The sequence below is a fragment of the Carassius gibelio genome, chromosome B11, assembly GCF_023724105.1.
Source record: "Carassius gibelio isolate Cgi1373 ecotype wild population from Czech Republic chromosome B11, carGib1.2-hapl.c, whole genome shotgun sequence".
Classification (NCBI taxonomy): domain Eukaryota; kingdom Metazoa; phylum Chordata; class Actinopteri; order Cypriniformes; family Cyprinidae; genus Carassius; species Carassius gibelio.
The window spans coordinates 14,854,218-14,869,851 of record NC_068406.1 but is presented as its reverse complement, the minus strand read 5'-3'; the positions used below and the strand labels follow the sequence as shown (position 1 = coordinate 14,869,851).

The following is a 15,634-nucleotide window of genomic DNA, read 5'->3' as shown; positions in this document are numbered from 1 at the left end:
TTTTGAATCGCCGCACTACAACGATTAGCTTAACTAACATGTAGAAGGCTATGCTACAGTGAGTCCTTTAATCATTCACTTCATTAATCATTCGATTCGAATCACACACACACACACACACACACACACACGCAAACGCACACACACAACATCGAGTAACATATCCTCTATTAATACAATTGCATATGTATATCTTTTTCCTCAAATGCAAGTCTTATTATAAATCCCAATGTTTGGTCAGCTACTGGGCATAATTTTAATACAATTGTGAAAAAAAAGGATTCAATAATGAGTCATTTTAATTGTTTATGCTCAGTCATTTTGACAGATTCATATTCTTCTGATCCTTTCTCCTCTCCTCTAACAACAAAACCGTGTTAATTCTTTAGGTCGTTCCTTCACATAAAAAGGTCGATTCAAAACAATGCTCTAGCACAATATGAGTTTCGTATTGGTTAAGTTTGCATTAGGGATTGGTAGGCCTACCTCTTATTTTATTTTCGATCCGATACCTATATTTTCAAGCCCAGTATCATCGATATTGATACCGATACCTCTAAACTAAACTGATCTTTTAAAAGATTAAAAGAATATAATCAGTAATTATACTCCATTAATATTAGATTTTAAAACCTTAACATTTCATACCCTAAAAAGGGAGCATATTAGTACCATACAAGCATGCGTGCTTTAAGGGTAGATAAGTTACAAAGGAGCACCTTTGATGGTACCTGTGAAAAACATTTTTTTATTATTATTATTATAGTAATGGTAAATTTGTGGTTACTGCAGTTTTACTACAAATACTGTGGTAAACTGTGGTTACTGTAATAAAACACGGTTAATTTTTGGTAAAAGGCTGCTAAAAAAAAGGTGAAATTTTAGCATTTTTTTTTCGGACAGATTTATTAACAGCAATTACATAACATAATTCAGTCTATTTTAACCTTTAACAACCAGTTTAAATAAATTTACTTGAACAAACTAGCCAATTTAAAATAAATATTAAATATTTATGTAACGTAAACGTTTGGGGTCTGTAATATTTTGTAAGTGTCATGCTCACCAAGGCTGTACTTTTTTTAGAGAGACAGAGAGCAAAAAACAGCAATATTGTTAAATATAACAATTAAAAATAAATATTTTCTATTTTAATAGATTTTAAAATGTAAATTAAAATGCATCTGTGATCAAAGCTGAATTGTCAGCATCATTACTCGAGTCTTCAGTGTCACAATCCTTCAGAAATAATTCTAATAACATTTGCTACTCAAGAAACATTTATTTTTATTGCTGCTTTTCATAATTAATTTTATATATATTAACAATGTTATGAAGGCTAATCTTGTATTGTAATAATGTGGCAAAGGTTTCTTAAGACTATGCTTCTGATGCTTTTGGGAAACGCAGCCCTGTTTGAACGAGCACTGAGCCATGCGTCAGCAGCGAACGCTCTCTGTGATTGATTCGTTCTGTCTTTCAGCATTTGCGTGTGTGCTCCGATGAGCAGGAGAAGTGGTTTTATTCAACACAATTATTTGATAAATAGAGTCTATTTTTCCACTTAGAAACTTATTATTTTATGCACCGAAGTTCTTGATAAATAAATAAAATTAATTGTTAAAAAATGCACTTTAGAATCAATATTATTATGTGAGGATCAATCCTCTCAACACAACAACATTATCGAAAGTATCGATTCTTAAGGATGGATCAACCCACGCTTAGTTTGCATGTGGTTGTATGAATCGCTAGTTTTTCGGTAAGTGCTTACAGGTAAAACTGATAAAGCTGCCAGTAAACACAAGTACAAACACGACAGAGGATTTGTTAAACTGACTGGGGAAATGAACCGGTTTGACAAGACACATTTGTATTACACAAGTGTTATACAATAAAAAAATTTTTTTTTACCTCATATATATTTTTTAATTGCATACCTTTGTTTTGTTCACTGCATAATAAACAAGTGGACTAACTTGTTTTCAATATTTTTTTCGAGGTAATGCTACATGTTATAGTGGATTGTATTTCAATCAAATGAAAAATTGTCTCGATCTAGGCATCGTTTTCTGCAAGGTTTCTGTACAAAACAGACAAACAACAACAAAATTGTTCAACCTTCAGACAAAAGCTTTTCTCATATATTTTAATTTGATTTATTATATTAGCTCTTTTTCACACCAGCTTTTCAGTGTGTGTAAACAAGCATGTGGTTTGCACTGATATTACACTTGGGTATCCGGTTGCTCTTTTCAGCCTGCAGTGCTCAGACTCAGGCAGAGGAAGGATTCCTGCAGACCAGTGCACCTCCAGAACATGGAGACCTTTGTAAATGGCTTTTAAACTGACACAGTAAACCCAGGAGCCGTTGTGGAGATTCCAGACTGTGATTCTTGGCCTGGCCTCTGCTTCTACTGCTTAAAGCTGAATTGAGGGCTGCTCAGACTGGACTGGGTCAAAATGCAGCCTCACAAAGACAGCTTTGTGCTGTGGTGTGCTGAGCCTTTTAGTAATGGCCCAGCAACTCTCAGCAAGTTTAATGGTTGTCCGGTGGGTGGGAAAAAAAGCATGTTTCACTTGAATTTGGACTTTTCTGGATATGTTGATCAAAAACAGGCCCAAAATCACAGATGCTGACTTAATTTTGTTGTTATATGTTGCACAATATTCTACCACCATTATTCTGTTTTTATTTGATGGTTTTATTTTATCTTGCACTTTTTCTTGTGCAGATATAACAACAAGATGATGCTGAACAAAAATACTTTCTCTTTTCAGTTAGAGTGTCACTGCCATCTACAGATCAACAGTGAAAGTTCACTAAATCTGATGTATTCTCAGTGGGAGCCACAGTGCAAACATTGTCTGTCATGGAAGATAGTTTTATCATTTGCATAGTACTAGGATTAAAGGAACTGAGTTAGTTTCCAGTTGATGAATATGAATGTTTTGTCTTCACTGAAGCTGTGCCACCATCAGTTATCTCTTATGTAAACATTCAGCCAGCATATTTTCATGTGCATTGTTGAAATACGAATGAGCTTATCTGGTCATTTAGAAAATACCCAGTGGGCATTAGCCAGGGTCGGCAGATTTCAATTGTACTGTGGTCAAACTTATCATCTACTTGGATAGTATAAATTCATATAGTGCCATATGCTTTACTAGGGCTCTTACCAGCATTGTGGAGTAACTAGTTACATGTAACAGTGCTATGTAATTTACTGTAATTACAAATAAATGTAACTGTAATGCTATGACACCAATGTTTCAGGAGTTTAGGATACAAAATAGGACACATGCTTTTTTGATAACTTTTATTTCATATTTGGGTCTATATGCTGCTTTTGTTGTTGTTGTTTTGTTGTCATGGCTGTGAAATTTAGAAAAGTAGTAAAAAAAATTTCTCAAATGTAACCCGTTACATTAATAAGGTAACTGAAAAACAGTGTAACTGAGATCAAGTTACACTGCTTATTACATTTTAAATAGGGTAAGTTGTAAACTGTAACCTATTAAATTTTCAAAGTAACCTTCCAAACACTGGCTGACACTATTTTTGCGAACTTTGTACTGTATAACAATTGAAACATCTATAGTCTAAAATAAAATCTGTTTTACTTTGTAAAGGATTAGCTGAAAATACATTTGTTGAAAAAACAAAATATAATTTATAGCTGTGTTCTGGGAAAAATCAGCACTTGATCTTGCCTAGTTCTGTGTAAAACAAGTAGATCTGGCAACCCTGGCATACCTTAACCTTGTACCTACACTATAAAGGGAAGAAAACATGTATTTTGAACATCTTTTCCTGTGAATGCAATACGTTGAACCAGCCATGCAGGCTGAAATTACAACGTTGCTCATTGTATTTACAGCTCTTTTTGCTGCTTTTTGTTTATTGGTAGTTTTCCCAGTGTACTTAGAGCTATGAAATGTAAATATTCCTCCTGGAGTTCCTAATCCGCGGAAACTATGCATGACTTATTGGGTGTATGTGGGGATAAGCTTTGTGGAGAGTGTTTTTGCTGTTTGTGTAGTGTTTGCTTGCAAATCCAATCATATATTCTGATTTTATATTGCAGACTAAACGTTTTTTTCTGTAAGCACTATAGCTCAATTTTCTCTCAAGGACATGATAAAGAGATATGAGCTGCTGTTCTTATCTCAGAATATGAGTACAGAATTTAAATGGCTAAGCAGACTTCTTTACCCCAGTGAGTGACACATTTAATGGGACAGTGAGAAGTATGAATAGGTCCATCATTGTCAATGAGTCTGTTTTGTATTCAAACAACCTTAAGGGTCATATTCTGGGGCAATTAGGGCAGGGCAATCAGATTCATTTTATACGATGGTTCAGATGTTATATCATGGCTCACAAAACGCCAGTGCCCTCTGGGTGTCATATTTAGGACTTGACCTTCTGTGGAGTTCCAGTGAGGGTGTATGAGCCTACTACTGCCTCAGGAGAGAAGAAGCATGGTGTATTTTCATGGTGGTGGATGGGTGTTTGGCTGCATTGGTAATATATACTAAAAGAAACGGTGAAATACTGTTGTGTCCATAGTTTCACCTGCTTTAAGAGTCAGCACCCTCAGACGTTTTCAGGAAAAGGGCTACAGCTGTCACATTCCTACAACCAAGCCACCGCTGAACCAGGCAAACGTCAGAAGCATTTCACCTGGGGTAAGGAGAGAAAGAACTGGATTGTTGCTCAGTGGTCCACACTAGGGATGCACGATATTGGATTTTGGCCGATATTCGATATGCCGATATTTTCAAAATAATTTTGGCCGATGCCGATACCGATATCGATATATATACAAATATATACTGATATATTTAAACTTTAATTTTACTGAAGAGAAATCCATGTATCTCTTCTGTACTGATTCTACCATAAATTTATTATTTTACAAATGTAGACAGACATTCACATCTGAAAAACAGGTCAATTATTTCACTTGGAGAATATCGGTTTGGCTCATCGGCAGAAATATTCATATCGGCCGATACCGATAATGGTCATTTTAAGCTTTTATCGGCCGATACCGATATTGTGCCGATATTATCGTGCATCCCTAGTCCACACCCCTCTTTTCAGTAAATTTAGCATTTCATTTGGAAATCAAGGTCTGGAGTCTGGAGGTAGATTGGAGAGGCACAGAAGCCAAGTCCATTGTGAAGTTTCTGCCAAAACCACTCAAGTTAAACCTGCTGAACATTTCTGTTTTGTAAATAAATTTTTTTTGAGATACTGATTTTTTAATTTTCTTAAGCTGTAAGTCATAACCATCAGAATTAAAACAAACACACAAAAAAAACTTTTTTGTATTCAATGAATCAAGAAAGTTTGCTTTTTTAATTAAATTACAAAAAATAAAGAACTTTTCCATGATATTCTAATTTTTTTTTTATTATTGTGATGCACATGTACTCCTTTGATGTAAAGAAAAAAAAATCAAGTTAAAGTTTGGCTGTCTTCATTTTCCATCTTGTTTTCTTTCGGTTTCAAATATAGTTACGATCTAGACCCTGAGCACAGGTACCCTGCCCACCTAGATGACTGTGAGGTCGTGATTCGCCACTTCCTGTCAATAGCGGTAGCTGAATTCGGGGAGACCCATGCAGGGTGGCAGTTGGTGGGGACAGTGCAGGGACGAACTTGGCAGACGCTCTCCTCCAGAGGCTGTCAAAGACACAGGATGGTCATCTGTCATCTCCCCATGCTCAGGTTCTCATCTACCCGGAACTACAAATGGTAAATATATCCACCTGCCCTCATACCAGCAGAACCACTCTGTGCCCATATTGTTCAGAGGCTGTGTGGTGTTCTATTTCCTGCAGTACCTCAGTGGGAATACGTCTGTGAGCAAGCAGATTCTGGAAAGCAAGTATGTTCCTGTCGAGCTAAAACTTCGCTATAAGAAATGGCTGGATCCAGAAAATCTTCCATCTCAGTTTAGAAAATTAGTAAGAAGTTCACAGGTTATCACATGCCATGATGTTGATGTCTATCATATCAAAAACGGGCTGGATCCAGAGATCTCCCCTTAACTAGTCGAGGATGGTGTTCTTCGTCTGGCGCCTCCCATCTTGTGAGTTTGATGTGTTGAGGGATGATGACATTCTGTTCCTTAAACGACTCATGGTTGTCACATGGGAACATCTATCCTGATGACCATGGAATCATCAGCATCTTCAGCCAGGGCTGGTTGACATTTCAGTCTTCTCAAAAGGGTATGGACAGCATTGTACAATATGTAAAGACTCTCTGACTGTGAAGTCAAAAGATTTGGTAATTTTTTTTTTTTTTTTTTTTTTTTTTTGTGAAACAGAAAGGTTCTTCAGACGTTAAAGGTTCTTTATGGAACCATTTAAACAACAACAACAAAAAAAGGTTCTTCTATTGCATCATAAGCACTTTTATAGTATTATATATATATATATATATATATATATATATATATATATATATATATAATTTATATTTTTTCATCTAATATTTTTTCATCTATTAATCTAAATCAGTTAGATTAAATCAATCATTCACAATGCATCTAGGGATTGTAGTTGTTTTTTTCTTAATTTTCAAATATTTATTTATTTTTTATCTTTTGGCTATTATCATATATCAAAGTTTATTATTCACCTAAGATGGTTGGTTTGGTTCATAGCTTATAACTTTTAAAGACATAGGGAAAAAAAAATTAATAAGAAGAAAATACTTCTGCAACAAAGACTATTGAAAAGTGGGCAAAACAGAGTTACAATTTTTTTCCTTTAAATAATCTTTGCCATTCAGCAATATATGACTAAATCTAGCAAGAATATAGACACATTATATTTATCAAACAATTTGTTTTTGATTGGTGTGTTAAACTATGTTTGTAATGTACAAACAATGCTCAATTTGTCCATTGATTCATGAATGATGTTCCAGTGTGTGACACTTAAAATTCCTCCCACATCCCATGTCCCTTGTACAAGCCTCATTTGTATGAGACTGCAGGCTTTCCTTTGGTACTACAAGTGAAGCTAATTATCATCATTCAGGGTGTTAGTCAGCATTTGCATGGTGCATTTAAAGGAATCTGATGAAACTTCTTTTGCCGCAGCTGTTCCCATAGAACGCAACAGTCAGGTTATTGAAGTAAAAACTGTATTTGTTTTCTTCATGGGGAATTTTATTTTTTAACAATAGGCCTAATTGATAAACCTTTAAAGACAGGCCTGCTGTGAGCTACGAAGTTGTTAATTGATTGTTAAAACCAAAATATCCTGATAATTTACTCAACCCCATGTCATCCAAGATGTTTACGTCTTTCTCTCTTCAGTTGAAAATAAAATAAGGTTTTTGATTAAAAAAATTCCAGGATTATTCTCCTTATAGTGGTCTTTAAAGGCTACTAAATGGTTGAAGGCCATTTTTTATTTTATAAAAAAAAAAAATATAAAAAAAATAGGATGACCATGACCAGATGGATGACTTGGGGCTGAGTAAATTATCAGGAAATTTTAATTTGAAAGTGAGCTTATCCTTTAATGCTTTTATTACACCCATCTGTTTGCATTAATTTAACTTACTTTAAAAATAACCATGTTTAATAATGTTTAAAACTACATTACCCATGATGCCACCAGTTACAACCAACATCTTTAATTTAATAATTTTATAAAATAAAATAATAGGGTGTATTGGTTTGTTTGGTTGGGCGATATGGCAAAAATCTTTGTTTTTGTTTTTTAGAAATATGATTTTATCATGATTGTTTGTCATGTTAGTTTTTCTATTTTGCCAGCTGTTTGAGCATTACAGCCAAACTAACAATAACCCTAAAATGAAGACAAAGCTTGTTACATTAAGGTAACAAAATATTTACAAAGTATGGATATTTAGGCGAATGTGGGAGAAGATAAAATATTTATTTTATCATTGTTAGGAAAATAAAAAAATAATAAAATTAGAACAAAGATACACATTACAAATACACATAATACAAAAAATAAACAAATAGTGTTTTATTTTCAGGTACACTAGTATTTACCAGAAGCATTAAAAAAATGTAATGAACAAATAAAAATAAAACACATTGATCCTATTAAAGCAACTATATATATATATATCAGTCAAGAGTATTGAGTGATCTTTCTCTGTGTGTTTGGTGTTTTATTAACATTAAAGGAATAATTCACCCCAAAATTAAAATAGGTTAGTGTTATGTTTTTTATACCTTCATGTACCCACACTAAACATAAACTCTGTTTTGAAAGCAGGTGGAAAAAAAAACAGTTGCTGGTTCACAGTGACTTCCATAGTATTTTTTCCTACTATCAAAGTCAACGTTTAGTTATCCTGGGCCGGTACCCCAAAACGTTCTTATCGCTAAGTAGTTCTTAACCTATTCCTTAACCTTATGGCACGATTCCCGACATGTTCGTACTCTAAGTATATCTTCTGTAAGTCACACTTCTGTAAAGTTGGTCTGGACCATTCTGAAGCTCTCTCTTAGCGTTGTTTGAGCTCAAGACGCTAGTCGCTGCCAATGTGCAGCAGTCTTTAGAAATCAGCGCAGCGCAGTACTAGTCAAACTATGGTATGCTGACAATGTTGTGGCTCAACAATGATTTTATGTTATGGACATTTTAAGACTAATAATAAAATATGTTCGTAATGGATACAGGCCTATTTATGAAGTTGACTTTATTTGGTATCAGAACTAATATGGTGGTAATTAGCCTAGGCTATTTCGTAATGTCATTAAAGCGAATTGGCAATCACTTTTGATAATGAAAATCTTGCAAACAATTTAGCTCTAAATGGCTAATCTATCTATAAATGGGTAAGCATTGTGGTGTCCAGTAAACGACAAACTATGGCAAAGATCCAACGTGTCCTTATATTGAATCAAAGACAGCTCCAGCTGTTTAGTCCATGTAAATTTTTTTGGGGCAAAACTTAAGCCCTTTTTACATTTTGCCTGACATGGCTATATAAAAAAAAATTTGCTTCCCAAGACAACTCATTGCTGCTGGACCTTCTCAGACCTGTGCTTGCCAGGCTAACACGGCGGAATTTAGCTTTGAGCCCTGAAGTCCAGCTGCTTGCAGCGCCAAGGTTTTTTGCTACAGGGAGCTTCATCAAGGTCGTGGGAGAGGGCTACGGTCTTAGCTACGTGCCATTTTATACGTTGCTTCCCTACCATATTCTGTTTTTAACTCTCTCTCTGTGTTCATAGGTTGCTTTTTATTGAAAATATTAATACTCATAGACTTTGAAAATCAGATGGCTGCTGTCTTTGTACTGTCAATGGATCTGATCCTGCTAATGCTTCTCAGACATCCACTGTCTCTGAGACTGACACTCCCTGAAGACCTGAGCCCCTTTTAATGTATATAATCTACCCTATTCTTTATATGGTTAAAAAAAAAACTTTTCCATCTACAATTCTTCCTTATTTTCTGTGCTATTCTTACAGGAAGATAACATGCCACGGTGGATTCGATGGTAGGAGCATTGCGTTTAATGTCTTAAATCATTCCACAATAAAAAGTAATACTGTTTTATTGAGCTTATGTTCTTAAAAAAAATAAATAAATAAAATGTTTGTAATTGCAAATGTCCAAATGCATGCACGTAAAAAGAACTTCAACTGTAAATTTGGACATACTGCTCTTTACTCCCTGTTTTTCACCTATATGTGATTTCAGATGCAGCCTGTATTTTGAAGGAACTGATTAACTAAATGATTCAGTTATTCACTCATAAAAATGGTTGTTTCTTTTCTGATTTAATCAAAAAAATGTATAGATTGTTTTATTAAATGTTTCAATGATTCACTCATAAATACAGTGGTTGTATCCAAATATGCCTGCTTCTATAGCTATTATATAGTGTTCAATAAATAATAATGTATATATTATATAATATATATATGTATATATATATATATATATATATATATATATATATATATATATATATATATATATATATATATATATATATATATATATATATATAAAGTAAAGTGAAATAACAATACTAAGTTGTATCAACCAAGGTTTATTTACTGTTGTATACTTACAAACAGGTTATGGTAACTCAGAATTACTATTTTCAACAACGGAATGATTAACTGAGATACACTATGTGCGTATCTGATTGAGGGTATAAATCTTGTAAACAGCGAAGGTAGCAGTATAGGATGAGTTTAAGTAAGGCACTGGGTTTGCCGCACAAGTTGCCAATGTTTATTTATTTTTTCCCAGTCCCAAGTCAAGCATCACACTGTTTCTAACAGTATTTGGTTATTCAAAATGTAGCACATGGCAATCCAGAAGAAAATGGTTGAAGTAGATTCTGGCGACTAGTGATGCAAAGGTTGTTGTTTTTTTTTCCAACCTGCAGGCCCCGCTTTTATTAAATTATTTGGCCCACCCCAGCCTTCCCCATAAATAAAGTAAAATTTCTTTACCCACCCCAACACAACCTGTGAGTTACCCATGGGTTATGAGACGACCCGGGCATCGGGGACATATTCATATTGTAACCTTATCAAAGAACCTAAGAAAATCTGAAAATATATATTCCAAATATTTAATATAGGCTATAAGGAATTGCAAGCAACATTCATGGATTTTTTATTTTGTTTTTAATGACCTGCCCTGCTAATAAAGTTTACCTGCTTTACCTGCCCCAGCTCGACCCGTGGGGTCCGTGGGTTATGAGATGACCCTCGCATCATTACTGGGGACTGTTCTTTACAGTACTGCTCTGAACAATGATGGCAGAAGACACAGGGTCAAAGCAGAGAAGATTTGGAGAAGTACTTCATCTTCAGTGATAATCAGCAACCCAAAAGATACTAGTGCCCAGACTGCACCAACATCAGACACATGTATAAAACCAAACAAAGACAATATAAGTAGGGAAATGTGGTTAATCAGTTGTCAGTTTTATGTGTCCTGTATACACTGCCATGCCATTGGGTCAGCTCACCAAAACCATGAGTTTTGTTTATTTTCGGAACACAAATGAAGGCATATTCAAATGAAATTAGGGAAATGTCTGTCCTTCAACTGAATGTCTATAGTATTTACCCAAAACTTTAGACAGTTGATCATATATAGCTATCATGTCTCTTTAGAAGACTTGATCTGCTTTGCCAAAGCATTCTCATTGCTTAACCATTCCATTCTGTGCTGATAACGATGTGTTTTAATTTTTTCACTGTTGGGCTGATAACAGAGCTCTTCTGAAGAAGAGTCAGAATGTGTCAGTCATTGCCTTGGTAATGCAAGAGTTAAGATATTGTACCAGATATAAATAGCACCCATGTTATGAAGGATTAAATATTTATTTAAATTTTTCCTATTAACTTGTTTACTTTGCTCAAATAGCAGGCGTGTCCAGCTACAGACAATCTGGTGCTAAGGCAAAAGACAAAGGACCAATGAGCAGCAATGTCATTACTGACATTCTACAGCACGGTTTAGTGTGTCTGGCTAAGAACAGTTTGCCCAAAAAGTAGATAAAAAGGCACAATTTAAATTTATTTATTATTGGAGCATTTTGAAGTGTCAGAGTTTTGGATTAAATATCTTCATTTGTATCATGAAAGCACACTTTTTTATGAGATGCAATGACAGGAGGGAGATTAAATGGCAGTTTTCATTTTTGGGTGAACTAGGTATATAAACAACAGTAATCTTTGTATCTAAGTAATATACCAGCAAATACTGCAGGAAATTTCCCCACAAGTATGTGCTGCTTTAAGGTTTTACTATGAGAACTTACAGTAGAAGTACGTAATCGAAAATCAAAACAGGTCTCAAATGGGTATACAGTTATTTCAAATCTGGGTTCTAGAAGTACAAAAGGAAAACAAATAAAGTTTAAGGCATTCAAAAATTACAGTACAAATAAGAAATAAAGAAGTCATTGATTCGGTTTATTTAAAAATATTGAAAGAAATTAAGGTAGCAACATACATTTTTAGGGGTTGTAGGGTGTGCTGTCCTCGTAGACCTGCGATAAATAAATAAACAGTGGTTAAAGGTTTACTGCAACTGCAAGAAATTACTAATTATTAATAATAATATGACAAATAATTATTCAAAAATATTCCTTGGTATTTGCATGCTTTACAATGATTCGCTGCGTCGTCAAGGTAACATCTGTTTAAACCATAGACTGTATAAAAACAACAGACCGTCTGCCTGGGAGGTCCAAACGCTTACACGAGAAAGTATTGCATACACCCTTGAAAGAACTCACTTAGAGCTCTGCCCTTCGAAGGAAGTAGGCAGTATAGGGATCATGCTCACGTAAGTCTGAAATTCGCCCCTAGTGTTTGGTGTATCCATGGCAGCAGAACTCTAGATGGTCACTTGCATCGACGGCTCTGCTGCTTTAGGATGAGTCAGCCCTGTAAATACAGCAACAAAGTACTCATTGGTAATTGGGCAGAGGAGAGATTACATGTAGGTATATTTGTTGCTTTATTAAGATTAATGTTTTTTTTTTTTTTTTTTTTTTTTTTGATATAATTGTGATGTGTGGATTTCTCGATTTAATTTACTTGTGACCTCAACATAAAAGTTGTTTTATCGTTATCACAAATTAATTTTCTCGTGATTTCGACATAAAACATATTTTATTCTTAAAACGAGTTAATTTTCTTGATTATGCGACATACGTAACAAAAGTTTTTTTCACAATCATTAATGTTTTATATATATATATATATATATATATATATATATATATATATATATATATATATATATATATATATATATGTGTGTATATATATATATAACAAAATGCACGCGCATCTAAGCGATAGACGCTGTATTTTTTTTTTTTATTATTTTTCATATATATATTACTCTGGATATTTCAGCAAAAAAGTTTTGTTTCGCTTAATAATAAAGCCATATGTAGTCTAATCAATGCTGATTTCAAGAAGCAGTGGAATACAGCGGGGTTTGACTATTCTCCTTTAATCCACTAGGTGGCAAAAAATGAACATAATAATAAATAGCCGGCAGACTTTGCCATTTCTTGACATGACGGTAAGATTCAGATGGTAAATATATTATTTATTAATCGCATCATAAAATAAAATATCGTATTTACCTTTACTACTGTAACTATATATCTCCAGTGCTTTTAGACTGTTCACTTAATTTTCTATATTTTTAAAATTAATACTTTTTAAATAGTATTCTAAACTGATACTTACTGAAGCTAAATGTCATTATGCAATATTTACTCTTCCTGATTTAATTTTATTATAAGTCAGAAATAGAATAGAATAAGTCAGAATTTTTTTTTTTTTTTTTTTTTTTTGCTAAAATTCAGTATTGCAGACTTAGGAACATTGCATTGCAAAGTTTTTTGCCTTTGGCCATGAAACTTTTAATTCAGCATGAAATGAAAGTTGATTCTGATTTTTTTGAATTGTGCTAAAAAGTTGAACATTGATTAACTATTAAATGTATTAATAGTAAATATACTGAAAATTCTCATATTTGGCATCCACATCGTCAGGTTCTTGCATTTGCTTGTAAAAGGTTTGGTGAATATGATGGAAACCTACTGGCTCAAAAAAATTCATAATAATTTGCAGTTGTGTTAAATACTAAGATCAATAATTTAGTTTCTATATCCATCATTACTGAATTCAAAGTTGCTGATTTATTTCAATATTGCTTTAGCTTCTAACATATATCTGTTATTATTATTTATAGACAATCTCTAATCGCTCTTGTTTCGAGTAATTAACACAGTACTTAAGCACTTGTCAGTATGCAATATGTAAACCCTGAAAGGGGTGCAGTTCCTCAGACAGTGCTCAGATCCATGCAAAAGTGATTAGCACTGCTGATCAGCCTGGTCAGCACAGACTGGAGGCAGACAAATGGGATTGATGCAAGTCGTTCTGCAGTCCCCCAGTCAGGAGCAGACCTGAGAGAGTACATCTACGATCAATAAGGGGCCACAAGCTCTGCTGAGCATGGGATTTGTTTGCTGAGTGTTTCTGCCTTTCTTATGTGTGTGTGATGATACAGTTCACTCAGGACTGCGAGATGGCCAACAGCAGCTACAGGATGGACTACATGCCCCATATGCCACACAGGCCTGATGCTGTCATGTGCCAAAGGGCATTTCGCAGATCAGAGGTTTGGGATAAATTCATCAGTTTATGCATTACCAAACATCACAGACACAACAATTTTGACTTTACAACAAAACTTGTTCCAAAAACCTTTGATATACAGTTCTTTGCATGCTTATACATATTTCACTTAAATATAATAATAATAATGTAATATTGTTATATTTAAGTCAAAGCACTCTTGAAAACTTTTTTGATTGCGTTTTAATTTAGACGATCCGCATAACAAAAATCAATTTTGCTTGATATTTATCGATTGAAGTGAAAATGAAGAATAGACCTACTGAATATTAATTTTTAATACATATTACTGTAATATTGGTACAGTGTTCAACTTGTTGCTAGGTGAATTCTTTTGTACATTGTTATAGGGTATTTTGTATTTTCTTTTTACCTGGCAGATGTTTGCAAGGAAAAGATAATATGCAAGTAAAATTATACTGTAAATTAATGTAAACTTACAATCAGGTCCACAAATGAATTTATTTTTATTAGGTGACGTTTGATTTCCGAACTGATTGCACTGTATTTTACATACAGTATTCACTGTATTTTATGTCAAATCATTTTATATTTTTAAATGTTTTAAATTCACTTTAAGTATTTTTTTCAACGTTTTTAATTAACAATAATTAATTTTTTAATTGTTTATTATTTATTAATAAACTTGCCTTGCCTTGCCTAATGGTGTGCTGCAAGTGATGACATTGTTGTGGTTCCCTCCCTTTGTGGTTCCATTAGTCTTTGGATTATTGCAGAAAATAAGCTTTTTGAGCAACAAAAGTTTAGGATTCTTACATGCTCTTAAAACCATTCAAACAACCCAGTGATTTCAGGATGATAGAACTGGAAGTGTAAGACTTGAACAAAACTCAGGTTTTGCCTACACAATTCATATTTGCAGTGTGATTACTGTATGTACAGTCAGTCAAATAATAGATTCACCTGAAGTATGTTTTTTTTTTCTTCTCAAATATCAATCATTCCATATTATAAGCAATGTATATTTAGTTGTGCATGGTGAATGTCCTTCTCTGACCTGATAAGCCATGTCTGTGGGTTTAATTCAGGGTCTTCCCTTAAGGCAGTTATTTTCTCATCATGGCCTCCTCTCCTCCCACTGTCTGGTGTCACAGTATGATGAGTCGTACGGGCGGCAGGCCTCCTCCTCTCTGCCCACACTGCACTCCTGGAGCTCTTTCAAACTGGCCAGGGTCCCAGAGAGGTCAGATCACCCAATCCAAGGTATTAAGCATTCCCTTGACTCCAGATGGGTTTTAATGCAGTTCAGTCTGCGTTTTGAATTAATGTTGGAGAACATCCTTGTAAATGGTTATGGATATCAGTTATATTAACACATTGGCTTTGATTTGATTTAATTAGATTTTTTTTTTTTATTAGAGCACAGACAAAAATAACTGTGGCAAATGTGAAAGAGAAAT

General features: G+C 34.1%; 1 protein-coding gene and 1 pseudogene across 1 annotated transcript; both read left to right on the top strand.

The window, feature by feature from the left end:
* The first annotated feature begins 2,515 nt into the window (after positions 1 to 2,515).
* Positions 2,516 to 6,414, top strand: LOC127967954 (arylacetamide deacetylase-like 3; annotated as a pseudogene).
* A 5,871-nt stretch (positions 6,415 to 12,285) lies between these two features.
* On the top strand, positions 12,286 to 15,634 carry LOC127968665 (cilia- and flagella-associated protein 107-like). Its single transcript, XM_052569997.1, has 3 exons — positions 12,286 to 12,492; positions 14,086 to 14,196; positions 15,263 to 15,634. Exons 1-3 carry the CDS (start codon positions 12,427 to 12,429, stop codon positions 15,545 to 15,547), a joined length of 462 nt encoding a protein of 153 aa, XP_052425957.1. The 5' UTR covers positions 12,286 to 12,426; the 3' UTR covers positions 15,548 to 15,634.

What these genes read in the sequence shown, in the direction of transcription:
- LOC127968665 (XM_052569997.1), top strand. Translation starts at nt 12,427, where the DNA reads ATGAGTCAGCCCTGTAAATACAGCAACAAAGTACTCATTGGTAATTGG. An exon ending in GGGCAGAGGAGAGATTACAT is followed by an intron (nt 12,493 to 14,085) that starts GTAGGTATATTT and finishes GTGATGATACAG; the next exon opens with TTCACTCAGGACTGCGAGAT. An exon ending in GGGCATTTCGCAGATCAGAG is followed by an intron (nt 14,197 to 15,262) that starts GTTTGGGATAAA and finishes GGTTTAATTCAG; the next exon opens with GGTCTTCCCTTAAGGCAGTT.